This window comes from Brassica oleracea, chromosome C8 (assembly GCF_000695525.1).
Source record: "Brassica oleracea var. oleracea cultivar TO1000 chromosome C8, BOL, whole genome shotgun sequence".
Taxonomy (NCBI): Eukaryota; Viridiplantae; Streptophyta; class Magnoliopsida; order Brassicales; family Brassicaceae; genus Brassica; species Brassica oleracea.
Genome location: NC_027755.1, coordinates 35,950,011 through 35,972,607, shown reverse-complemented (window position 1 = coordinate 35,972,607; position 22,597 = coordinate 35,950,011). Strand labels below are relative to the sequence as shown.

Genomic DNA, 22,597 nt, shown 5'->3' with positions numbered 1-22,597 from the left:
ACCATTGGGTCATAGTCATGTGATTCCATCCATACAGAAATAAATAACCAACGCTTTCTTAATCGTTGGGCCAATCAGGGGAGTGAAACGTAATGGGCCTGGCCTTATAATAAAAGTCCCAAATGAGAGATGGGAGGAGATGTTGTCGTTCTTTCACCATCCATTTCCTCGTTCAACTTTTTTTTTGCGGTGAGGATCTCCCAAATCAGAACAGAGAGTCGATATGCAATCCCGTTCGGCCCTCCTCTCTCGATTCCTTCGACCGGCGTCGTCGAGATTCTTCTCCTCTTCCTCTCCGATCACTCCCGTCTCATCCGCAACAACTCAATCCCCCAGGACCCTCGAGTCTCTCCGAGCGCGGCTGGCGGATGAGTCGCCTTCCCTCACCGATTTCATCCACGGCGATGCCTACTCCGTCGAGGTCGGCACCAAGAAGAAGCCCCTCCCCAAGCCCAAATGGATGAAGGAGTCGATCCCCGGCGGCGAGAGGTACGTCCAGATCAAGAAGAAGCTGAGAGACCTTAACCTTCACACCGTCTGCGAGGAGGCTAAGTGTCCCAACCTAGGCGAGTGCTGGTCCGGCGGCGAAACTGGAACCGCCACCGCAACGATTATGATCCTCGGGGATACGTGTACACGTGGCTGCAGGTTTGTTTCTTCTTCATCCCTCTCTTCCTTCCTCTTCCTCAACTTTAAATCAGCGCTTCTTCTTTCTTTTTTATAGGTTTTGTAATGTGAAGACATCGCGTACGCCTCCACCTCCTGACCCCAACGAACCTAACAACGTGGCTGAAGCAATCGCATCGTGGGGTGTTGATTACGTCGTCATCACCAGTGTAGATCGTGACGATCTACCTGATCAGGGGAGTGGACATTTTGCACAAACTGTGCAGAGATTGAAAGCTTTGAAGCCGGAGATGCTTATAGAAGCTCTAGGTAACCTCCTCACTGACTAGGACGACGTTTTTTTAATTGATTTTCTGAGTTTTTGATTTTTGTTTTATTTGTATATAGTTCCTGATTTCCGCGGAGATGGTGGATGTGTTGAGAAGGTGGCCAAGTCAGGGCTTGACGTCTTTGCCCACAACATTGAGACGGTTGAGGAGCTTCAGAGCTTTGTTAGGGATCACCGTGCTAACTTTAAGCAGTCGATGGATGTGCTTAGGATGGCTAAGCAGCATGCGCCTGCAGGGACCTTGACGAAGACGTCGGTGATGCTGGGATGTGGGGAGACCCCTGATCAAGTGGTCAAGACTATGGAGAAAGTGAGAGCAGCGGGGGTTGATGTTATGACGTTCGGCCAGTATATGCGTCCATCTAAGCGTCACATGCCAGTTGCTGAGTACGTGACACCAGAGGCTTTTGAGAGATACCGTCTTCTTGGCATGGAAATGGTAATGCCTTTTTTCTTTCTTTTTTTTGTTTTGGAAATTTGATGGGAAACAAGAAGAGGGCTAAATGGGATTGTTGGTTAAACAGGGATTCAGGTACGTAGCATCAGGGCCGATGGTTAGGTCGTCGTACAAAGCAGGAGAGTACTACATAAAGTCCATGATTGAGGCTGATCGAGTTTCTTCCTCCCCGTAGATACTCAATTCCAAGATTACACTTTATTGCTTTGTTTACTCTGAATAATGATGAGAAAATGTAATACTATCATTTGTCATTTGTGTGTTTCCTCTTTTTCTCTTACTATACTATCTTTCTCTGATATATACGACTCTGCTCCATCCTCTTACCTTATTCGACCTCCTTTTGTAGTTTTGCATCAGCGTATCATTAGGTTGTAATTGTTTTTTTTTTTTAAGTTTGGTTCATTCATTTTCTAGGAAATAATTTGAATGGGTGATTCAGCTTTGATTGAGTACTTGTCTTCATCTAGTCTACTTAGTATGCGAAATGGAGGAGTACGAGTACATGTATCATAAAGCATTTTGATAGTTGAATGTAATGGCATGTAAACAAATGCTTTAGATTTCTTCTGACGGCATAAGACACAAGATTCTCTCTTCCAAAAAGAAAGAGAGAGATGACAAACATATGACTCTTAAGGTGACGGCTAGTAAACCAGAAGGTAAGACTCAAATAGACACTTTTGCATTAAAGAAATGCTTATTTGTTGACAGATATTGAAAAAGAAATCAGGGTAGTGGCACCGGAGGAACTTGGCCGTTGTTTCCAGCGCCAGCTCCAGTGGCCGGGGTTGGAGTTTCAAATCCGGGGTTTGGGACAAGGGTATCATCGCCACCAGGGAGCTGGGTGCGAGCTCCGCCTCCTTGTCCACCACCAAATGATGGGATTTGACCACCGATAGACCCGCCAGTAAGGGGAGCTCCAGTGACGGGATTGTATGGGTAGAATGGTTTCTTACATTTGGGAGGAAGCAAGAACCTTCCAACACCGGGGATGAGAATAGTTGGTTTGGGCTCAATGGTGACAAGAAACTCAGGGTGTTTGACATCAGTGGTCTTATGGGACTTGGGAATATGACGCAGTCCGCTAACTTGCTCTGCAGGTCCAAGCAGTAGGCTAAGAATCATGACAGTGACTGCTGCTGCTGCGAGTGTTAGCAGGGACGAAGCCATTTGTTTTTTTTTTTAAATTGTAGTGAGAAAACTCGGGGAAGGTAGTGTGGTTGTTTGGTCTTGTGGAGGGAAGGTGTATGTCTGTATATAGTGAATTTACTGAGCTAACTGTGGAAACATTTAAAAAAGGTGAGATGAAATGGTTGAAAATAGAAGGTGTGTAACAAATGCATAGAATGGAGTGTGCTAATTATTAGAGAGCCTCCAAAGTTTGGTGGAAGCCAACAACGTATGTACGTGCCCTTTAAATATTATTCTTTCTACAACTTTGGTTGTTGCAGTCTGAAATGCGGTGTCATGGGCCATAAACAAGAGCCCAATGAGTTGTGTGGCTTTCTGTTTCAATTTAGTCGACCACGCTTTTGAGTGGCTCAACTAATCTTATTCTTGTTTCGTAAAACTGTGTTTAAGATATCAAAAAGACAAAAGAATTAAAAAAAGGAAAAGATGCATTTTATACATACACATGGTCATTTATCCGAAGAAGCAAAAGGAAAGAAACAAAACGTCTGAATGCATAGAGTTAAGTGTGAGAGAGGCTAATTCATCATGGGACGGGGTAGGATTTGTTCTTGCACATGCACTTATAAGCCATGGGACAAGTCTCAGCCTCCTCTAGCGATGCACACACGAAGCTAACCATCACAAGACGGCATGGGGAGCATGAGCCACACGCGTGTGAGCAGTCCGGCAGCCTAGACCCTGCCACCTGCACCGTGTCCGGCCTCCTCTGACGCTTCATTTTCCTACCCATCATTCCGACATGATGATGATTATGACCTGCCCACCCACACGAACATAATTGAACAAGTTAAAAGACGTTGAAGATAGTGAAAGAGGTGGGTAAAATTAAGGAGAGTGAGAGAGAATTGAAGAGCATACATACTTGGATAGGGGTGCGTCGGAAAATTCCTACTAGCGAAGATAGAGCCGACAAAGAAAGAGAGGAATAGGACAAGGAGAAGAAATGACTTCATGATATACGTACTCTTGTGATCTGAGTAGTAAAATTATATAAGTTAGGAAGTGGGATGAGGTAATGTGTGGTATACGTACGGCTATAGAAAGAAGGTGTATATATGATACGTGGATCGTTAACATAGCGATCTACGAAATTGATGAGACTCACGGTAGAGAAGAGGAAAGTCACATGAAAACAAGAATGAACGTATGAAATGATATAAATTTTCGAGGAATCACAAGAAGCGAAGCCTAATTAAAAACTTGATGAACTTCATTCGTGCTGCTTTGGTGAATGTCATGAGCTTCCTCTGTGCAAAACTGAAAGACCTACTTTTGTATACAGTCACCTTCAATTTGCCTTCTCTGGCCTTTCTTTTGTGTGACCTCCATTAATGACCCTCCCACACCATTAATGTTTTTTTTAATGTTTTTTCTTAAATAGTAGTGCATTTGTCATATCTCATATGATGAGGTAAGTGAGTTTTTATTTTTTCTGTTCGTATTTTTGGTCAGATAACGTAAGAGCATGATTATTAGAAGGTCCTTAAGGTGAAGTTCTTAACGGAATATAAAAACCTGACTCTTAACTTTTAACTAAAAAAACTAAGAACCGGCTCTTAAACTCTTATTTAAGAGCCAGTTCTTAGCTTTTTTAATTAAAAATTAAGACACAGGTTCTTATATTCCGCTAAGAACTCCACCCTAAGAACCTCTCAATAATCATGTTCTAAGCCAACTCGTTTTACAAGTTAAGTTGATTGGTTAGTTTAATCAATCATTAGTGTTTGTTGGTTTCGGGTCAGAAATAACTAAAGAGTAGACATACTCATTAAGCAAATGAACATTTTATTATTCAGCAATCATTCTTCAGGAAAAGATCTAAAATTAATCAACCACAATAATTTATACTATAAAGTCTTAGTTCATTTCTTCTTTGTATTCTACACATAATGACAAAATAAACAAATGTTATTTAGCACTTTTTCTGCAAAAACATCTACATAATCTTTTTTATCACCAGATCCAATCCCTAAACACTTTTTTATCATAAATTTAACAGTTAATCTTTTTAATTAACATCAACAATTAGTTGGCAACTATATGCGAGTCACTTCTTTTTATTTGCATTAGCGGATTTCTTTTCTAATTTCAATAGGTTGATTTAAAATTGTTGGTGTAGTTCTTGGCCTGAACAATGTCAACTGGACAAGGACAAGGGTCCCGTATGGGTTCCGTATAGACTTGAACATTGTCTTGTTCTTTTGGTACATATGTTTTACTTTACATCAAAACACAGCTTAAAGCAAGAATACGTATTTAAAATTTTAAACTATGCTACAAAATATTCTTTTCGCTACAAAATATTAAGATTTGCAATATAATGAAAATACCAAAATGAACGGAAAAGAATCACCTGCAAGCGACTTCACCTCCATCCATTTCCTCTTCTTCTGCTGTGCAATATCTGGAGGAATAGGAATAACATAGTGGTAGTCGGCCATGCCTTTGTGATACCCACATGAATAAGAATGAAAATATTCAATAAAATGGGAAACTCTAAGCTAATGCTCACTATATAAGACGCATTCACAAACACAAAACCCAAGAAAATAATAGATCTTACATCCACAGTAAGAGATAGAAACAGGGGGGAGATCTACGGTGTTCAGGGAGGAGGCAGCTGCCCCCACTAAATATTACAAATAAGTTTACTCGCATGAAAACGATCATTGATTCAACTGCTCAAATGGTAAAAATCTTAAAGAACCCTAATTACGAGGACTCTTAGGGTCCGATTGATAAGTACTTTTGTTATAAGCTTTGGATTCAGAATTATGGCCATAGAGAATTTGGCTGATAGTTTACGTTTTATTAAAATAAGATTGGTAATTAAAATTATAGAAGTTTGGAATAATATTTAAAATATTTTATTAAAAAAATAAAATTATGATACTATTAAAAATTTAAATATAGATGATTATAAAAGTAGTACAATACGGATCTTAAATGAACAAGAAAAAAAATTCAATGATTAATTTGTCAATTTTAAATTTCAACGAAATTGTTATAAACTTAAATAAGTGATTTAGTTACAAAGTAAAAAGAAAATAAAACATTTTTAGTGAAAAAAAAAAATTGCAAAAATCACGCATTATTGGTTTTAGAAAAACCAACACAAAAGAGGAGAAATAAACTTATAATGACTTTAGAGACTTTAGAATGTTTAATTTAAAAAAAAAAAGCTTGATTGATAAAAATGAAGCTTTAGAGATTTTCTGAACTCACAAAGCCCTCAAAATCCTAACAACGGATCCTTAATCTTGTCCACACCAATGATCGGTTCAAAGCTCCACCTACCCCACTAACCTGCTTTTTTGTTTTATTGTATTTTTTTTCTAGTTTTTTGTCCACATGCCGTTACTATATTTTTTCCTACTGTCTTTCCTTCAATCATTTTTTTGTTTATTATATTTTTATCATTCTTTTTTTTTTCCCAAATTGTTTTTATTGATAGATGGGCCAAGCCCAGGGCCGAAGCCCAAACAGCACGAGATTTAAACAAAAGCCCACGATACTACGGGCCACAAAGTATAAACACACAATGGGCCAAAGCCCAAGTAATACAAGACGGCCACACGGTCCAAACAACTAGAAACCGGGCTGTTCGCCCTAGGCGCGCCGCAAGGAGACGCCACTACCGCCGGAGCTCCGAACCTGCAGAGCCTCCGCACGTACACAAACGTTCATCGCCGTACTGTCTTCACACCGGAGGGTTCATCAGATAACCGAGATCGCCTCCGACTTTGGACCACCAGAAACGCTGGACAGTCGAGCCGAGAACCACACAAACTTCTTCTAAAAACTTCATCGCCGTCGCCGGAGAGCTTAAACTGATATCTCATCCTCGGCGACCCACGAATCCCTCACAGATTACAAGAACTATTCGCCTCTACAAACCTCGATCTAATCGCCACACCCAAAACAAAGGGTCTCACACCGGTATCAAGGAGCTATGTGAGCCTCCTCTCACCGTAATCCAAAAGCCGGCGAAGAGAGTTAAAGAAACCTCACCTTCCCGGAAGCAAGAGTGGCGACGGTGGATCTATGAAAGCCTCCACCCCCCACAAGAGAACCGACGTCAACGGAGCTAAATCACCTCCGAGCGCCACCATACGGACGCGTCTTGACTCCAAAGCCGCACCACCGCTTACGATAAGTGACAGCAACAGAGCTCCGACAAGGCGAACGATTGTAGATCTGCGAAGAGACCGAGGAAAGGAAACGAAATCATGAAAAAGGGAGTACTCCGGCGACGGCACGGACGCACACGCGCCGGCCGTACGCCGGAGGGAAACGTTTCTCTCTCTTCTCTCTCTACTTCCCACTATTATCTTTTTATCATTCAGACTCGATTTTTATTTTTATATACTTTTGTTTTCTTAACAGTTTATTCCGTTATTTTGGATTTCATTTTATTTTGTTAGTCATTCTTTTTGAAAAATATTTAGCTTTATGAGTTTAATTTTCTTTAAAGTTTTTCTTTAAAAAATATAAACATATTTAAGAAACAGTCTGAACCTTGTGGGATCTAGGAAGCGTAGCAGCCTTAGATCATGGTTAACCTCAGTTTTTTAACAGGAGTTCTTAACTTCAGTTAAAAGACGGTTCTTAGCTTTTTTTGGATTTTAACTAAGAAAATCTAAGAGCATAATTAACGGTAAAGTTCTTAGAAACAGGTTTTTAGTTTTTTTTTTTTTTGGTTTAAAAATAAAAAAAATAATCAAACCAATCGCGGGTCGCCACGTATTGGTGGAGTCCGCGCACAATGCAAAAACCAAACTAAACTCGCCTCCTACAGAAGAGGCAGCTCTTAATAATATGGTGGGACCCGTTTATTTTTAAATTATTTTTTTTAAGAGGCAGCTATAAGAGCTACCGTTAATCATGCTCTAAGAACCGTCTGTTAAATAAAAGATATAAGAACCGTCTCTTAGCCGAAAAATGTTAAAAAAATAAAAAAATGTCAAATCATGAATTAATAACTCCGGCTAAGAGACCAGAGTTAATCATGCTCTTAGTCTTTTGGCTCAGAGTAACGCCGAGAGAAGCAGTGCGCTTAGACTTCTGAGAAAGATATTCTAATAAAATTATATATATACAAAAATATATGGTAGTTATTGCTAAAATTATATATATAATAAAATAAACAAAAAAAAAATGTTCAGAATATTAAGATTTTTTTTATTATTAAACAAATACAAATAAGAGATGGTTTGGGTAGATAGACCATAATAGAACAACCAACGGAAAAAAAATTTATGAACAGATTTTTCAGTTTTGGGTAAAAAGTCAGCAATTTCATGTTGGCATCGAGGTATTGAAGGATTGAAAATCTTTTTTGTAGCGTCTCGATCTCATGTAGTTTTATTGAAAAGTTTAGCCACATCTAAGATTCTTTATTCATAGTGATCAAATGTTTGTAGTTGGATCCAAGGTTTTAAAAGGTAGAGGAACATAGCATATTTTCCATTGCTTAGACAAACTTTGTGAAAGTTTTTGGTTTGAATGAAATGGACTAGATTTTATGATTGGAGAGAGAAGGGAAAACGTGGAGAAGTGGAGAGAGCTGGCCCATTCATTCACCGACTTTTAAGCTTTAAGCTGTTGACTTCTTCTCACGACACGAACCCGTTTGTTTTGTTTTTCCTTTTTAAATTACTTGTTTAGAGTTTTTATTAGCCTTCTTGCCGAAAGTTTAAGAATTTAGTTAGTTCATGATTTGTTAATTCCACATATCCATGTGATATATACTGTGAAGATGTATGTGTTGGAAACATTCAGTATCAAGGTTGACTTCAACTTCTAGTTAAGATTGACGAGACTAATATATTTGATCAAGTGTTCAAAAAAAAAAAAAATATTTGATCTAACCCAATTGGTCTTAGGAGCCTATGTATCCAAACAGCTGTCTAGACCATCTATGAATATACTGATAGCATAGTGGTTATGGGTACATGAGATATTTTATTGAATTGATTGAAACATTAGCTATATGCATTTGAATCCATGTCTGTGCTTTCTGATATCAGTTTTTTTGGGATTTTGAAAAAGTTTTATTCAGATATAATAAAAAACAAAATTGGATCCAAATCGGGGTTTCCTGAATCCGGATGGATATGGTTTTGATGTATAAATCATAAATTAACCATATAACTGTTGTATCTAATGTATTCAAATATTGTATCCAATGTATTCAAATATTTTATCCAAAGTAACCAAATTATTCGGTTTGAGTATCTTATACTCAAATTATTCAAGTTTATTCAAAATAACAAAAGAACCAAAAATACTCATTTAATACGGTTCAAATCAATTGTTTGATCCGAAGAGTAATTGTGGATACAATTTGATTTGAATATTTTTATCTAAATTAGCCAATTTAATTTAAATAAAATAAAATATTTTTGATTTATGATATTTTAGACATTAAATTATTGTAAATATGATTATAACTAATATTTTGAGATACATATTTTCAGATATTTTTGGATAGTTATTTGGTTTTCGATTTGGATCGAATCTCGATACTTGTTCTTCGGATATAGTAATTTAGGACCTTCTCAAATATTTATCTTGGGTTCGGTTCAATATCTTCAATTTGAGTCAGTTTCAGATTGATATTTAGGATGCAGATGTTGTCTAACCCCATGGTGAACAAAAGTTGGTTTGTTCCATTCTTGATACGTTAGGATTGTCTTTTGTAGGTGGGGTTTATAAATTAAGAAGAAAAAAAAAGTCAAAGCTAAATATGACTACCAATAGCTAAATACAGGTGAGGTGACGTCGTAATCAATTGTTTCAGTCTCATGTATCCGTAGCCGCGATTAGCCGACCATACTGTCATCAACGTTTACAATAATTAGCAAGAAAAAAGAAAGAATGTAAAAAATCACACCGTCCAAAAGAAGAAAAAAAAAAGCAGAGGAGTGCATGGCACGGACCTGAGAAGGGTTGGATATTTTGTTTAGTGGTATATGTCAACATCTCTCAGTTAACAAGTCCCACCCACTCGGGCTCTGATATATAAAGAGGAAAGCGATTTCATAACCACACAACACATCTCTCCCGCTATTCCTCTGTTTCCATAAAACAAAGAGAGAGCCATCCTCTTGTCTTTTTAAATCTCCAGTCGGCTGACACATCTATATATGGCTACGGCTAAGAACAAGGGAAAATCCATCATGAGCTTCTGTACCAGCGAAGTAGAGAAAATGGATCACGAGATGGAGTCAGAGGAGGCGCTCCAATTTAAGAGTAAAGATAATTCAGGTTCAGACATGTGGAAGCCACTTGTTGGAGAAACATCCTCGACAACGTTGTCGCAGAGAAGCCTTAGAAAGATTAGGACCATTGACCGACACAACCCTTATCTTTTATCCTCTTCCTGTGTTACTCCTGATCAGCCGCCGCCACCAACTACTGCTTTTCCCTTTTCCCTTGCTCCATCTAATATTCAAAACCAGCAACTGTTTTCATACCCGAGGCAAATGCAAATGATCTCGTTTGGTCCTCAACGTCAGGTGTATCCATTTTTAAACGCACATCAGCAGCAACAACAACATATGATGCAGTACTGGAGAGACATACTGAATCTGCCACTGCCACTACAACTAGCGAGACCGATCCAACCCTTCAGCGCCACCAAACTGTACAGAGGGGTCAGACAGCGCCACTGGGGGAAATGGGTAGCTGAGATCCGCAAGCCAAGAAACAGAACACGTCTCTGGCTCGGGACATTTGATACAGCAGAGGAAGCCGCTATGGCATACGACCGGGAGGCCTTCAAGCTGAGGGGCGAGACCGCAAGGCTTAATTTCCCGGAACTCTTTCTGAATAAGCAAGAGTCAACTCCGCTGCATCAGAAACAGTCTGAAACGCCTGCTGCTGCGGAGGCAAGCGAGAGAGGAAATGATGATTCGAGTGTGGCAGTGGGAAGGGTGAGTGATGACACAGGTTGGGCTGAGGCATGGTTCAATGCAATTCCAGAGGAGTGGGGACAAGGAAGCCCTCTCTGGGATGATTACCATTTTCCTATTTCTTATAACCAGAAGGAAGATCATGAACAAGATCAACCACCCCGACAAAAATAAACTCTGAATTCTTATGATAATTTTACAAAGCTAGTTTGCACTTTCACTTCATCAGTCCTCCTAGCATACATAGACAATTAGGTAAGTTGTACGCACGACTTGTGATCTGGAGACAGTTTTTGTCATCTCCTCCCACCATAACTCTCACATTCTGATTCTCTATTACCAGCGTCATTTTTGTTGATAGGTAATTGTGAGGATCTAACGTGATCAATCATCACTATATATAAGCTCTGTTGGTGTTTGTACTTTTCCAATACCCCTCTTTGTCTTGGATTATCTTATGTAACATATGAACAAGTCAATCTGATCCGAATGAGTAAGTTGTCTTACTTTTACCATAGACAAAGAGTGAGAAATCAACGATAATCCAACTATAGTATTTGAGGATAAGCAATAGACTGATATGCCTTATTGAATGTCAGGTGAGAGTAGCCATAGAAATTCGTTTTTCGGTTCGATTTCAGCTTTTTTCGCTTCTTCGATTTTTTCGTTTCTTCGGTTCTACGTGTTTAAGGATCCGTTCGGATATTAAGAAAATTTGCTTCGGATTTGGTTCGGTTATTTTGGTTTTCAGTTTGGTTCAGTAGTTAAGTTGGGAATCAACTAATATCCAAGATAATTTTGGTTTTAGTTCGGTTTCAACTTTTTATTTAATTCAGGATAAAAAAGTAAAAAAATCAGAATCTTCTGATAAAATATCAGATTTTTTCCGGGTTTTTGGATAGAAATTTGGATAATTCAGATAGTTTAAATATTTCGGATAAAAATTAATTTTGTTTCATTTTTTGGTATTTTGATTTATTAATAATATTTTAAATTATTTTATTATTTTAATACTAAAGTAAAATTTCATTAAAATACCTCAACTCAATTTCAATAAGTTCTTTAATACCTAATTTTTTTTGGTACCCAGTTTAAAAAGTTTATCAAAATTTAGTTGGAATATTGTAGGGAATATTTCCTAAAACTAAATATAATTAATATTTATAAATACATAAACTATATTATAGAAATTCAGATATCCATTTGGTTTTCGAGTCGGTTCGATTTAGTTTCTATTTTTTTATTTCAAAAATATAAGATCCGCTCAATTAAGTGATACTGTGATAGGATCCAGAACCAAATCCAACCCCATTTTTTTGTTCGGTTTGATTCAATTTTTTTTTTTTGGTTCCGAAGAAAAGTGTCTACGCCTTGGTGAGACCGTTATTTCATTCTTGGAATTTTAGTCTCGTATGTGATTTATTAGTTGGATATGTTGTAAGCAAAGATTTGGGCCTTATTAAGGGCCTAGCCTAGTCCCCTCGTAACACGGAGTAGAGACGATAGAACACAGAAGAGACACGTGTTAAACTTGTGACAACTCGGAGAGTTGGATAAGTCCCCTCACAAGTCAGAAGATCCTCTTACCATGGCCAAGCCATCCTCTCCTCTGCCCAAATCCAAATCCCAATAACCCAACTCTCCTCCTTCTCTCCTTCCTTTCCTTCGTATGGCTGCAATCGCTTCTCTTTCCTTCCCGGCGCTGGGCCAATCTGGAAAGATTTCGAATCCCACGCCTTGTCGTCCTCTCGCCTCCGTCTCCGCCATCTGCAGGAGACTTTCTCGCCGCTCTCTGACTTCTTCCAGGCCTTCCACTTCCTCTTCGAAATTCGTCATCCACTGCATGTCAAATGCTACCGGTAAGTAAATCTCTATGTACTTTTGCAGACGCTTTCCTTTAATTTCGTTAGCCGCATTTAGCAATACTTTGTTTGTTCAGATGTGCCACCTGTATCGGAGACAAAGTCGAATTTCCTCAAAGCCTACAAGAGGCCCATCCCAAGTATCTACAACACCGTGTTGCAGGAGCTCATCGTGCAGCAGCATTTGATGAGGTACAAAAGGACTTACCGTTACGACCCCGTTTTCGCACTTGGCTTTGTAACCGTCTACGATCAGCTCATGGATGGATATCCGAGCGATCAGGATCGTGATTCCATTTTCCAAGCTTACGTTGAAGCTTTGAATGAGGATCCTAAGCAATACCGGTTAGCTCTCTCTCTCCTCCTCTCACAATAGTTGAAAGATAGAGTTGAACCTTCTCTTTTTTTTCATAGAATTGATGCGCAGAAGATGGAGGAATGGGCCAGAAGTCAGACGTCTGCTTCACTAGTTGACTTCTCCTCTAAGGAAGGAGAAGTTGAAGCGATTCTTAAGGACATTTCAGAAAGAGCTGGCAGTAAGGAGGGTTTCAGTTACAGCAGGTTCTTCGCTGTTGGCCTCTTTCGCTTGCTTGAGCTTGCAGGTGCTACTGATCCAACTGTCCTTGACAAGGTCATACTACTTTGTCTTCCCATTTCCTTTTCTTTTTTTTTTTTTTTTAATTTACGGCTTAGCTAGGTGATATAGCATACCATCTTGGTTATCCTATTCTATGCAATGGTTTCATGTTTGCATATATTCATTCTCATGGAACAACAGCTTTGTGCGTCCCTAAATATCAACAAGAAAAGCGTGGATCGGGACCTCGATGTGTATCGCAACCTGCTGTCAAAGCTTGTCCAAGCCAAGGAACTACTCAAGGAGTATGTCGAGAGGTATTGATGCTTCCAAAACCTACCTCTGTATGTTACTTAAATCTATAGTCTCGTGGAACCTTTTAACATTGCTTGTCGTGTGGTTATTTAGGGAGAAGAAGAAGAGAGGGGAAAGAGCCGAATCCCAGAAAGCTAACGAATCAATCTCCAAGTCTCTGGGAGATAATAGCCTATCTTTCTTCGTTTAATGAAAATCCTAAAACAATCTATTTGTGATTTTTTTTTGTTTTATTGTTCTTAGTAACGACATCAACTTCTTGACTTGAGATATACATATGCTCATTCCTAAGAACAAACATCACTCTGTCTTTCGAATTTATGAGCTTTTTTACATAATTGTTGATGCATGTAGTTTAGATGCATTGATAGGGTGGTGCTGCCTTCAGTGGGAACGTGTCCAACGATTTATTACGTCATTTCCTCCTTAAAGCCCTGCCTTTTGAATTATTTATGTGTTGTCCCTATTAAAACAAAATAAAAATACCCAAAATGAATCTCGATATATCAGATTCAATGCTAAGGAATTGCAGAGACTTAAAAGTTTTAGCATCCAGATACATTACATATAATTGTCTCGACCATTATGCGAAAATGAAATGAAAAAGATGAAAGCAGAATATAAGAGGAAGAATGCATAGATAGAATCAATAGTCTTTTAACTAAGGTGAGAGATATCAACCTCTTCAGGAATCTTGAAGGTATCAGCAGCACCAAACTTTCTATATTCCTCGCCTTCTTCAGCCACTGAGTCGTCTTCATTATCATCATACTCTTCCTGATGGCGGGGTGTCGAAGGGTCGTACATGCTTCTGGACCGGCAGTCATGAGTTGCAAGCATGTTCACTTGGCCAAGGTGTGAAATCTCTACCATCACAGTTTCATCATCCATTGGCAGTGGCTGTTTCCACGGCTCCCCATCCATCCTCATGAATGTATGGTCCGCTGCACCTTTCCGAAATTCGAACCGAACCCGGTTTGCCTAGTCACCAAAGAGAAACCAACTCGCACTCAATCATCATATCGAGATGTGCCTATCATTTATGTTTGTACAAGACTTACCTGGGCAAGCCGTGTGCCGTGCCCATTTGGAGCGAGTAGGACAAGACCATGCCAAGCATTTCTGAACCCAACAACCTCAATGAAGCCATCATCAACGAATGGTGGAGTCAAGTCTCTCTATTGTGTCACAAGAAAAAAGAAATATGAACATTATTTCACCATGTCAATATTTATATAAACAAAATGTCAAGAGAATTACATCGCGTTGTTTCCTGGGATTTGGTGTACCCCAAGGATTTAGTCCTCCAGAAAAGCTGGGCAGATTCAGGCATACAATGGACCTGATGCTGTGAGAGCAGAAACAAAAGTCAGGAATTGAAGTTTTTTTTTATCCCTGGTAGCCTGGTAGGGCACTGATTTGTCACGTTTGAGATGTAAATGAAGATCAAACACAGTAAAGTCCCAAGACTATCCAACATGGTATGAAATTCGTGACTGACACTTAGCCCTCAGGACCATTTAGATTGAATGGAATAAAACATTTACCTATGGGGTATGTGGAGGTCATGCCATTGGCCATTTTTATTTGCAATCTTAACCTTTGCAAGCTGAGCTATGTTCCTGCAAAGGAAGACATGATAGAACTGTCTAATATATCGTGCAAGAGAGTAAAAACATATCATACAAGGATACAAAGATTAAGTTACAGAAAATGTGGACTCCATTACCGAGAATATGTAACCACCATAAGATTACACTCATTTAAAATTAAAAGTATAAGACTCCAATCATAAGGTGCTCATTGATGCATGTTTGTATATAGATGTTGAAAAGTATTCGAATTTGACATTTTTGGCACACAAACGAGGCCCTATTAGAGAAATGAATGTATACAGAGAATAACTATTGGCGCCATATTTCCAATTACTGACATTATAACAGTATAGTTAAAACAAAGGATTGAGCCAAAGTTCATTGAAAACATTTAGAAAAATGTTTAAGAACTCCGAGGTTGGACACAAATAAAAAAAATGTGAATGAGAAATTGGGGGGAGCTGAAACTTAGGGGCAGGAAAATAGTGAAACTAAACAAAGCGTAGATATATATATATATTCACATGTGCTTACCGTGAAGCAGGGTGGAAAAGAGAGGCACAGAACCATCCTTGCGTGCAACCAAGCTTTACATACGTACTCTACCATATTGTAAAAAAAAGTGGGAATGTGAAGCCAACGCAAAGTATGTACTACTTGTAAGCGTAATCACACTAACATAAATCATAATCACAGCAGAAGCCTCCAGGGTAAGGAAACTTCTACGAACAAGGTACCTGATTAACCAGCTGATTCTTAAATTTTTCAGGGTGTAGCTTCCTCTCAGAATGAAACGCATAAGAAATTTGAGCATCCATTCCTGCACATGCACAATCGAGAACTTACAAGGGGGATTTGTCTCTGAATTTGATGATCAGGGGAAAACTTAACCGCAGTGCTATTATGCTTATTACTGACTCAAGAAAAATCCAGAGGCAAATAGAAGCATATTAGCATTTTGTAGGCAAAAATAAAATACAAATTTCTCACCCAGGCTGAAGTAATTCCAGAATCCCCCGCGAAATGTGTGGCAACCTTCCTGGAAAGAGTAAATGATATATCCATATAATAAGAGTGAATGAGTCAGAATTATTCTGGCAGAAAGAATTATTTACCCTATTAAGTTCATCTGTTGGAGAGACACGGTGAAATGCATGTAGAGAATGTGGTAACTCAAGAGGTGCAAGAGGATCACAAGGGCCTTCTTTAGGAGCCTTCATCCTCATAAGTATGTGCCAACTTAAAAGAAAAAAAAAAACAAAATGTATATTCATAAACACTCTATTGTTAAAAAAAAAAAAAAAATAGAACAGAGAGATATGTATACATACTTGTCAATCTTCATCTCTTTGGCCTTGAGCACTTTATCCAAAAACAACTCCACCGAAGCCCTATCAGTTCCCGGATTTTTCTTTCCCTGAAGAGAGAGATTGAAAATGCTTCTTGATAATATAGTAAAGAAACAAATCTGATGAGGAGGGAGTGTAGTGTGTAAGGTAAACCCACCCATCCAAATGCAAAGGGAAGGTTGTTTCCTGTACCCAAAGGTACGGTGGCGATAGGAGGAGGATGTGATAGTTTAAGGTCACATACAACTCCAAGGAGCCACCCAGCAGTTCCATCACCTCCTGCAACCTATATATATAAAGATTGTAAATCACAAAATGGTAGTGAAAGAGAGCGTTGTAATTTATTTTAATACAAACTCCTCCTCACAATTATTTTTAACTTGTCTCGAATGTGACAAGCGAGATCGTCATCCTTTAGCCTCTCGAGGTTGAGATATATTCTGCGAAGCACCTTATCCGGAGTCTCCACCCCAAGATCAAACACCTGAGCACACCAGATTGACTGACAGTGGTTTAATATTAAATTAAATTAAAAAAAAAAAAAAAAAAAAAAAGTTCGAGCGATGAGATTACCTGATTGTCATTGAGAAGAGAGCGGTAGGTAAGGAGGAGCTCCCCACCCAGCTGACCACCGCTTTTGGAGTTGATGAAGACGAGGACGGGACTCTCAGGCGGAGCGATGGTTGGTGCCGGAGTCTCCGATTCCGGCGACTGATTGTCATTGAGAAGAGAGCGGTAGGTAAGGAGGAGCTCCCCACCCAGCTGACCACCGCTTTTGGAGTTGATGAAGACGAGGACGGGACTCTCAGGCGGAGCGATGGTTGGTGCCGGAGTCTCCGATTCCGGCGAGAGGACGTAAGTAGGGATGTAGAATTCCTTGAGAAAATCTGATAAGCTATCCATGCCGTCGCGTCGTGGTATGAATCACTGATTCAGATTCAAAACAACCTGATTTTTTTTCTTTTAAGGGGAAAGTAGAATCAGATGGGATCTGTGATCAACAACAGGAAAACACAGGTACAGTTTTCGATTGGAGCATGAGAAAATGGTGGAAGGTATCGGGATCCGAAAAGATAATGATAAAATGATATTCTTGTCTTTGTATATTAATTCAGTATAAAAAGAGAAAACGTAAACGAAGATTCATGGAATACTTGGGGGGTTGGCGGTTAGAGAAAGGAACAGGGTCCCCCACGTGCGAGATTCTTGGTAGCGACGGCGCCTCCGGATTCTGACGCGGACTGAGTCATGCGCCCGCGTTACTACTCGTCCTTCCGTTTTTTTTTTTGTTTCAACTTCCCACTGTGTGTTGTTTGTTGGGTTTGGTAAACCGGTTTCGAGCACGTCTCTTCTTCTTATTTCCACCTTCTCCCGTCTAATTATTACGGTTATATTTGGACACAAAATTTGACCCTTAACTTATACAAAAACTTCATAAGTCTAATGTCGTCTGGTTCCACCAATCGTAGCTTCAATTTTGGTATAATCAAAGAGTATTTTACACACAATAATCAATTTCCCCCAAAAATATAATCAATTTCCCACAAACCCAAATTTGATCAATTTCTAAACTTATACATAAATAATAAAATTAAAAAGATGACATTTATCATTAATCATTTTTATCTAATATTTAAATATTTAAATTAAAAAATCTATATGAAATAGTGATTAAAATTCTTCTTAAAATTTAAAACTTAATTTCTCAGATTTTTTTTTAATAATGTATATGTCAAAGTACATGTACATTTTGACAAACTAAAAATCCAACAATTAATTCTACTCTTTAAAAGTACACGTTGTCAACGCACATGATAAAAAAAGTTATTAGGAGACATCAAAATAAATTAGCTCTCGGTTTTAAAATGTCAAATCTCAAATGTTAAAATTCAAACCGGAAAATATAGTGGTAACATTTAAAATGATATAATTTAACTAAAAATTATTCAGTGCTTTTAAAAGTTTATACTTATTATTATTATTATCTAAAACTATTAAAATATATATATTTTTAGATACAATTTTTTGTTTCCAAAACATAGATCATTTAAAAATGGATTGAGTAATTCTTTTGATATGTTAAAAGAATTTATTTAAGATGATGATGGTTATTAGTCTATCTAGTATCTACCATCCGCCTTTCCAATCCGACGGCTGTGATACATGTTTAGAGTCCATATAACGGTGGAAAAAATGAAAAGATCAGAAGAAATAGTTAACATGTGCTGTTGTGTGTGAAGACGAACCAAACCAAAAGAGAAATGGCAGCCGCAGCAGCTCTCCCCGCCAAACCCAACCGCCTTATTAGCACAGCCTCCGTTGTTCTTCTCCATCTTCCCACCAAGCTCGAGTCCCCTTTCTTTCCCACTCGGCAGCTGTGGCGGAGCCAGTTCTAGAGCCACTAGGATATATATAAATTGGTTTTGTTTTAGTAACATTTAGTGGCTGGTTTAGTTTGGTAATGGATACTTGTCTCTCGATCAACCAGTCTGTGTCTCGCTCTCGCATAGAAGTATTCCCATATTATATCCTAGGGAATTTCTCTTATATCTATCTCATTCCGATTCGATTTCAAGATTAACAAATTTTCCATAAAAGACCAAACTTGAACGTCCATTTATGCGAACCAATAATTCTTCTTACAACAATCCAAGCGTTGATATCAACAAGAAAAGAAAAATGATAAAAGAAATGTAGTTCCGCAATGCACAGTAAACACAAGTAGGAGGGTCAGTTCAAACCGTAAGATCCGACAATGTTGCTTACAGTTTGAGCAAAGGTTCTAGAGGTTATCTTCTTGCCAGGGACATGGAATGGGTTTGAGACTGCATCTACGTAGGCAGCATGGAACTTCCTGAAGAACTGTAGAAAGCAGAGGAGAATGAAACTATTGTTAGTAAATTGGTGGTAAGAATATGAGCGACAGAGAGAGAATCTGGAGCAGATTGAAAAAGTTGGCTCTTACATTTCTGACATCGGTGTCTCTGACATCCAAATCAGTTGTGACCAGTATAAATTTCACTTTGGTATTAGTCAAGTAACCATACCTGCAGGAGGAAAAGGAAAGGACCCAAAGAAATATAAGTATCAACCGACAGAGAGAGAATGAGACAGAGCTTAGTGCTTACACTTTGTAGTTGAGTGTAGGATAGAGTAGGCCAAGAAAAGCCTCGTTCAATGTGGTTTTGGGATTGTTCACTGAAAGAAACAGATTGACACCAACGTTTAAAAAGACAAAAAGAAAAAAGCGATGCGATGCAGACAAAAAGAAAAACAAAGGGGGAAACGTGGAAGTGACCTACCTCGCTCTTCGATGACGTCGAGGGAGCAATGAACGACGTGGTGGAGCTTGAGGGCATCATCAGCGTCGGTGAAGCTCTGTATGTAAAGCGGATTGTTCTGTTTATGGATCCAAAATTCAGAAATCAGAATGTTAAAGTCGCATCAAATCAGAAATCGGAATGTAAGGTCAGCTGCTTTTTTTACCTGGTGGCCGACGACGGAGACGCAGACGATCATCTTTCTTCTCCCTTTGCAGATCTTGAGATCCCGAAATGGTTAGAAATCCACCTTCTTATGGGCCGGGCTTTATAACTTTTGGGCCTTTTAAAAATAAACATTAAATTTTGAACTAATCCCAGCCAGGTAAGGATTCTGTTTACTGGCATCAACCGTTCAGTGTTTCAAAAAAAAAAAAAAAAAAAAAAAAAAAATCATCTCTCTCGTTAAATGTCAATATTTTGGTAATCAAGGACTAAAACTTACTGGTTACTAGAATAGTTTCCGCGACTTTGAAAGTGCTAAGTTATTTTTTTGTTCGCTTAACATGTTTACGCATATGTGTTCGGTTTTTGGTTTATTTTTAGATTGTTGTTTTTTGATTTTCGATTTGATTCCGATTCAGTTGTGGGTTTTAGTTTTCATTTCAAGAAATATATGAATAGTTTGGTTATTTATGAATTTGGATTTAGTCTGGATTTAGTTATTTTGGTTTAAATAATAATGTTAGAAACCAATAAAATTTCAAGTTCAATTCAAATACATGGGTCTGAATAAGAATATGAATTTTTCGATCTTATTCTGACTTAGGTAGCTATGTTGTTTTAAATAGTTTGAAAAATTATTTACAAACTTATATAAGCAATATTTGGTTTTCTTGATATTTTGTCGGGCTCAGCAAAATGGTTAATAAAATTTGTATGACAGTGTTATTATTTTGCTCAGACGCTCCAAGTTAAACTTTGATTTTTCTATTTGTCTTTTTGTTCTTCTTCCTATAAATAAAAAATGAGTTACAAGTAATGAAAAACCAACTCACCATATGCTATAAATGTCATTAGCAACAAACATGTAGTTGTAAGCATATATCTTGATTCTTATGTTTAGAAATAAAATAAAAAAGGAGAAAAGATTCTTATGTTTGCTTAACTGGCATGAGATCAATATTTATAAAAATAGATCTCCTTATGGAAACTCCTTCTAGCCGGAACCATTGCGTTATACTCGCTAACTGAAATTTTAGAAACAGTAATGCAAAAGATTAGTGTTTCCGGGTACACAAGCATCGACGAATATGCTAAATTTGCTTAGTAAAATTGGATTAATCTTGGTCTTCCATACTAAAAAGAATTTTTTTCATTTAGAAGCACTTTCTCACGTTCAAATTACACTACAAGACACTTATCACTTGAGACACACTTTCGTTTGTCAAAAAAACTTTTATGACCCTAAACTAAAGAGAATCTCTCTCCTCTTTTTATTTTATTTTATTATTATTTTTATTCTACTTTATGTATTTATTTACTTTTATCTCAAGTTCTAAAATATATTAAATAAAAATAATTGTCATAATAAACTATATATAAAATTTTCTATCTTTTAAGATTCATGTTCATATATATATTATATATATTAATGTGTAAACAAAATGTGGACGTGGACACGAAAGCGTGGATAACAGAATTATAAATTAGTTGTGGACATGAACATCTTAACAAAATTATAAACTAGTTGTGGACATAGACAATATTCATTCGATTACATTCATCATCTCGGGATCTAAATTCAATTCTAATCAAAATTACATACATCCACGTCATGACAAAGCGCAAATTCCTTAGATCAGAAATCTCTGACATGCAAGATCTATTACTCTCCGACAAAAGGTAAACGCTTCTTCGATTTTTCTCTCTGCTCATACTCATAATATCATCTCTTTCTCATCTTGATTGAAGTTTAACTGCAGATAATTTATCAATTGAGCTGAAGAAGCCAAGTGTTTGTATTGGAGATAACAGAGTCCGTGTCCACGTTTTATGGTATAATTTTAGTAACATGAGTCCATGTCTATGTATTGTTGTATAGTTTTATGGAATCAAAACAGAGAGTTTGTCCACTTATCTACTATAAACACATTAACATCACATATCCACACATTACTCATCACTCATCCACACATCACTCGTTCACAAATCACCCAACCACACATCACTCGTCCACAAATCACTCATCCACAACTGTCATTTCCATTAATGGCAAAATTGTCCACAATATGTTGCTGGTCCACAACAAAGTGTGTCACATGTAAGAAGTGTCTCTAGGTGTAATAGAAAGTCAAAAAGTGTCTCTTAGTGTAATCAACTTCTTGACCGTCGAGAAGAAAGCGAGATGTGTCTGGTTGAGTCACTTCTCTTCTTTGATTAGTCAGCTGTATGATTAACTAGGTTAGTTTAGAATCAAGTAGAAAATTGAGAAAAAAGTGTCCTAGCAGCAGAATGTATCCATTGTGATATCAATAAAATAAAGACTGACCCTGAGTGGTAATGTGATATCTATACTATTAAAGCAGGATCCTATTGTCATAATTACCTTAGGGGCATGTTTCCTTCACTAACATTGCATGTTTCATTAAGGGCAATTAAGTAATATTAATAACAAATCTATATTGGGTCATTATTTTTGGATCCAGCCCAAATCAAATCTCTCTTGGGCCATTTGGGCCTATTAAAAAATCAGATTCAATTCTCACCTTTTTTTTTCCTTTGGACCATTGAGTCCAAGTTCAAATAATTTTTTTTCAACTATTCTTAATTATTATTTTTTTCTTTTCTTAATATAATTTAAGCATTCATAAAAATAATTGAATTTTTTTATTGAAAAGTATAAATCTTTATTAAAAGTATATAATTTTTTAATTAAAATATTAACCCCATAATAAAATTAATTTATCAGAGTTATACCAACTTAATTCATTAAAAAAATAAAATTTAATTTTTTTAACATAAATAGTCATTTAAAATGAAATACGATAAATAAAGATAAAATTTTTAAGTCTTTTATAAAATAAAACACAAATATATGAAAATGTGACATAC

At 37.5% G+C, this 22,597-nt stretch overlaps 7 protein-coding genes across 9 annotated transcripts; 3 read left to right on the top strand and 4 right to left on the bottom strand.

Annotated features, from left to right (window-relative positions):
* Positions 1 to 144: 144 nt before the first annotated feature.
* Positions 145 to 1,760, top strand: LOC106312487 (lipoyl synthase, mitochondrial). The gene is made up of 4 exons (XM_013750032.1): positions 145 to 648; positions 725 to 936; positions 1,015 to 1,394; positions 1,480 to 1,760. The coding sequence occupies exons 1-4, from the start codon at positions 224 to 226 to the stop codon at positions 1,585 to 1,587; spliced, it is 1,125 nt and encodes a 374-aa protein (XP_013605486.1). The 5' UTR covers positions 145 to 223; the 3' UTR covers positions 1,588 to 1,760.
* Positions 1,761 to 1,948: 188 nt separating this feature from the next.
* On the bottom strand, positions 1,949 to 2,661 carry LOC106312488 (putative cell wall protein). Its single transcript, XM_013750034.1, has one exon. It carries the CDS (start codon positions 2,583 to 2,585, stop codon positions 2,142 to 2,144), a length of 444 nt encoding a protein of 147 aa, XP_013605488.1. The 5' UTR covers positions 2,586 to 2,661; the 3' UTR covers positions 1,949 to 2,141.
* Positions 2,662 to 3,023: 362 nt separating this feature from the next.
* Positions 3,024 to 5,061, bottom strand: LOC106310668 (protein EPIDERMAL PATTERNING FACTOR 1). Of its 3 annotated transcripts, none has more exons than XM_013747895.1 (3): positions 4,963 to 5,061; positions 3,472 to 3,582; positions 3,024 to 3,365 (listed from the first exon to the last, which is right to left on the bottom strand). In XM_013747895.1, exons 1-3 carry the CDS (start codon positions 5,048 to 5,050, stop codon positions 3,133 to 3,135), a joined length of 432 nt encoding a protein of 143 aa, XP_013603349.1. In that variant the 5' UTR covers positions 5,051 to 5,061; the 3' UTR covers positions 3,024 to 3,132. The 3 variants fall into 3 exon arrangements, with proteins under 3 accessions (XP_013603349.1, XP_013603350.1, XP_013603352.1); XM_013747896.1 differs by lacking the exon at positions 4,963 to 5,061 and adding an exon at positions 3,896 to 3,914; XM_013747898.1 differs by lacking the exon at positions 4,963 to 5,061 and adding an exon at positions 3,715 to 3,858.
* A 4,618-nt stretch (positions 5,062 to 9,679) lies between these two features.
* On the top strand, positions 9,680 to 11,355 carry LOC106310268 (ethylene-responsive transcription factor ERF053). Its single transcript, XM_013747507.1, has one exon. The coding sequence runs from the start codon at positions 9,758 to 9,760 to the stop codon at positions 10,697 to 10,699; it is 942 nt and encodes a 313-aa protein (XP_013602961.1). The 5' UTR covers positions 9,680 to 9,757; the 3' UTR covers positions 10,700 to 11,355.
* A 708-nt stretch (positions 11,356 to 12,063) lies between these two features.
* On the top strand, positions 12,064 to 13,598 carry LOC106311808 (protein THYLAKOID FORMATION 1, chloroplastic). Its single transcript, XM_013749107.1, has 5 exons — positions 12,064 to 12,384; positions 12,465 to 12,732; positions 12,802 to 13,018; positions 13,166 to 13,281; positions 13,373 to 13,598. Exons 1-5 carry the CDS (start codon positions 12,195 to 12,197, stop codon positions 13,467 to 13,469), a joined length of 888 nt encoding a protein of 295 aa, XP_013604561.1. The 5' UTR covers positions 12,064 to 12,194; the 3' UTR covers positions 13,470 to 13,598.
* Positions 13,498 to 17,371, bottom strand: LOC106311809 (diacylglycerol kinase 5). The gene is made up of 14 exons (XM_013749108.1): positions 17,052 to 17,371; positions 16,797 to 16,934; positions 16,591 to 16,707; positions 16,381 to 16,509; positions 16,206 to 16,291; positions 15,990 to 16,113; positions 15,865 to 15,913; positions 15,612 to 15,694; positions 15,409 to 15,476; positions 14,827 to 14,901; positions 14,540 to 14,627; positions 14,341 to 14,457; positions 13,961 to 14,260; positions 13,498 to 13,742 (listed from the first exon to the last, which is right to left on the bottom strand). The coding sequence occupies exons 1-14, from the start codon at positions 17,124 to 17,126 to the stop codon at positions 13,695 to 13,697; spliced, it is 1,497 nt and encodes a 498-aa protein (XP_013604562.1). The 5' UTR covers positions 17,127 to 17,371; the 3' UTR covers positions 13,498 to 13,694.
* A 1,444-nt stretch (positions 17,372 to 18,815) lies between these two features.
* On the bottom strand, positions 18,816 to 19,802 carry LOC106310350 (trafficking protein particle complex subunit 2-like protein). The gene is made up of 5 exons (XM_013747576.1): positions 19,710 to 19,802; positions 19,526 to 19,622; positions 19,352 to 19,421; positions 19,189 to 19,270; positions 18,816 to 19,085 (listed from the first exon to the last, which is right to left on the bottom strand). The coding sequence occupies exons 1-5, from the start codon at positions 19,740 to 19,742 to the stop codon at positions 18,954 to 18,956; spliced, it is 414 nt and encodes a 137-aa protein (XP_013603030.1). The 5' UTR covers positions 19,743 to 19,802; the 3' UTR covers positions 18,816 to 18,953.
* Positions 19,803 to 22,597: the final 2,795 nt, after the last annotated feature.

What these genes read in the sequence shown, in the direction of transcription:
- LOC106310268 (XM_013747507.1), top strand. Translation starts at nt 9,758, where the DNA reads ATGGCTACGGCTAAGAACAAGGGAAAATCCATCATGAGCTTCTGTACC.
- LOC106310668 (XM_013747895.1), bottom strand. Translation starts at nt 5,050, where the DNA reads ATGGCCGACTACCACTATGTTATTCCTATTCCTCCAGATATTGCACAG. An exon ending in GGAGGTGAAGTCGCTTGCAG is followed by an intron (nt 3,583 to 4,962) that starts GTGATTCTTTTC and finishes TTTACTACTCAG; the next exon opens with ATCACAAGAGTACGTATATC. An exon ending in TCCGACGCACCCCTATCCAA is followed by an intron (nt 3,366 to 3,471) that starts GTATGTATGCTC and finishes GTGGGTGGGCAG; the next exon opens with GTCATAATCATCATCATGTC.
- LOC106312487 (XM_013750032.1), top strand. Translation starts at nt 224, where the DNA reads ATGCAATCCCGTTCGGCCCTCCTCTCTCGATTCCTTCGACCGGCGTCG. An exon ending in GATGCTTATAGAAGCTCTAG is followed by an intron (nt 937 to 1,014) that starts GTAACCTCCTCA and finishes ATTTGTATATAG; the next exon opens with TTCCTGATTTCCGCGGAGAT. An exon ending in GTCTTCTTGGCATGGAAATG is followed by an intron (nt 1,395 to 1,479) that starts GTAATGCCTTTT and finishes TTGGTTAAACAG; the next exon opens with GGATTCAGGTACGTAGCATC.
- LOC106310350 (XM_013747576.1), bottom strand. Translation starts at nt 19,742, where the DNA reads ATGATCGTCTGCGTCTCCGTCGTCGGCCACCAG. An exon ending in TCTCCGTCGTCGGCCACCAG is followed by an intron (nt 19,623 to 19,709) that starts GTAAAAAAAGCA and finishes ATCCATAAACAG; the next exon opens with AACAATCCGCTTTACATACA. An exon ending in CCTACACTCAACTACAAAGT is followed by an intron (nt 19,271 to 19,351) that starts GTAAGCACTAAG and finishes TTCCTCCTGCAG; the next exon opens with GTATGGTTACTTGACTAATA.
- LOC106312488 (XM_013750034.1), bottom strand. Translation starts at nt 2,585, where the DNA reads ATGGCTTCGTCCCTGCTAACACTCGCAGCAGCAGCAGTCACTGTCATG.
- LOC106311808 (XM_013749107.1), top strand. Translation starts at nt 12,195, where the DNA reads ATGGCTGCAATCGCTTCTCTTTCCTTCCCGGCGCTGGGCCAATCTGGA. An exon ending in GAGGATCCTAAGCAATACCG is followed by an intron (nt 12,733 to 12,801) that starts GTTAGCTCTCTC and finishes TTTTTTTCATAG; the next exon opens with AATTGATGCGCAGAAGATGG. An exon ending in ATCCAACTGTCCTTGACAAG is followed by an intron (nt 13,019 to 13,165) that starts GTCATACTACTT and finishes ATGGAACAACAG; the next exon opens with CTTTGTGCGTCCCTAAATAT.
- LOC106311809 (XM_013749108.1), bottom strand. Translation starts at nt 17,126, where the DNA reads ATGGATAGCTTATCAGATTTTCTCAAGGAATTCTACATCCCTACTTAC. An exon ending in TTCCCTTTGCATTTGGATGG is followed by an intron (nt 16,292 to 16,380) that starts GTGGGTTTACCT and finishes CTCTCTCTTCAG; the next exon opens with GGAAAGAAAAATCCGGGAAC. An exon ending in CTGGAATTACTTCAGCCTGG is followed by an intron (nt 15,695 to 15,864) that starts GTGAGAAATTTG and finishes GTGCATGTGCAG; the next exon opens with GAATGGATGCTCAAATTTCT.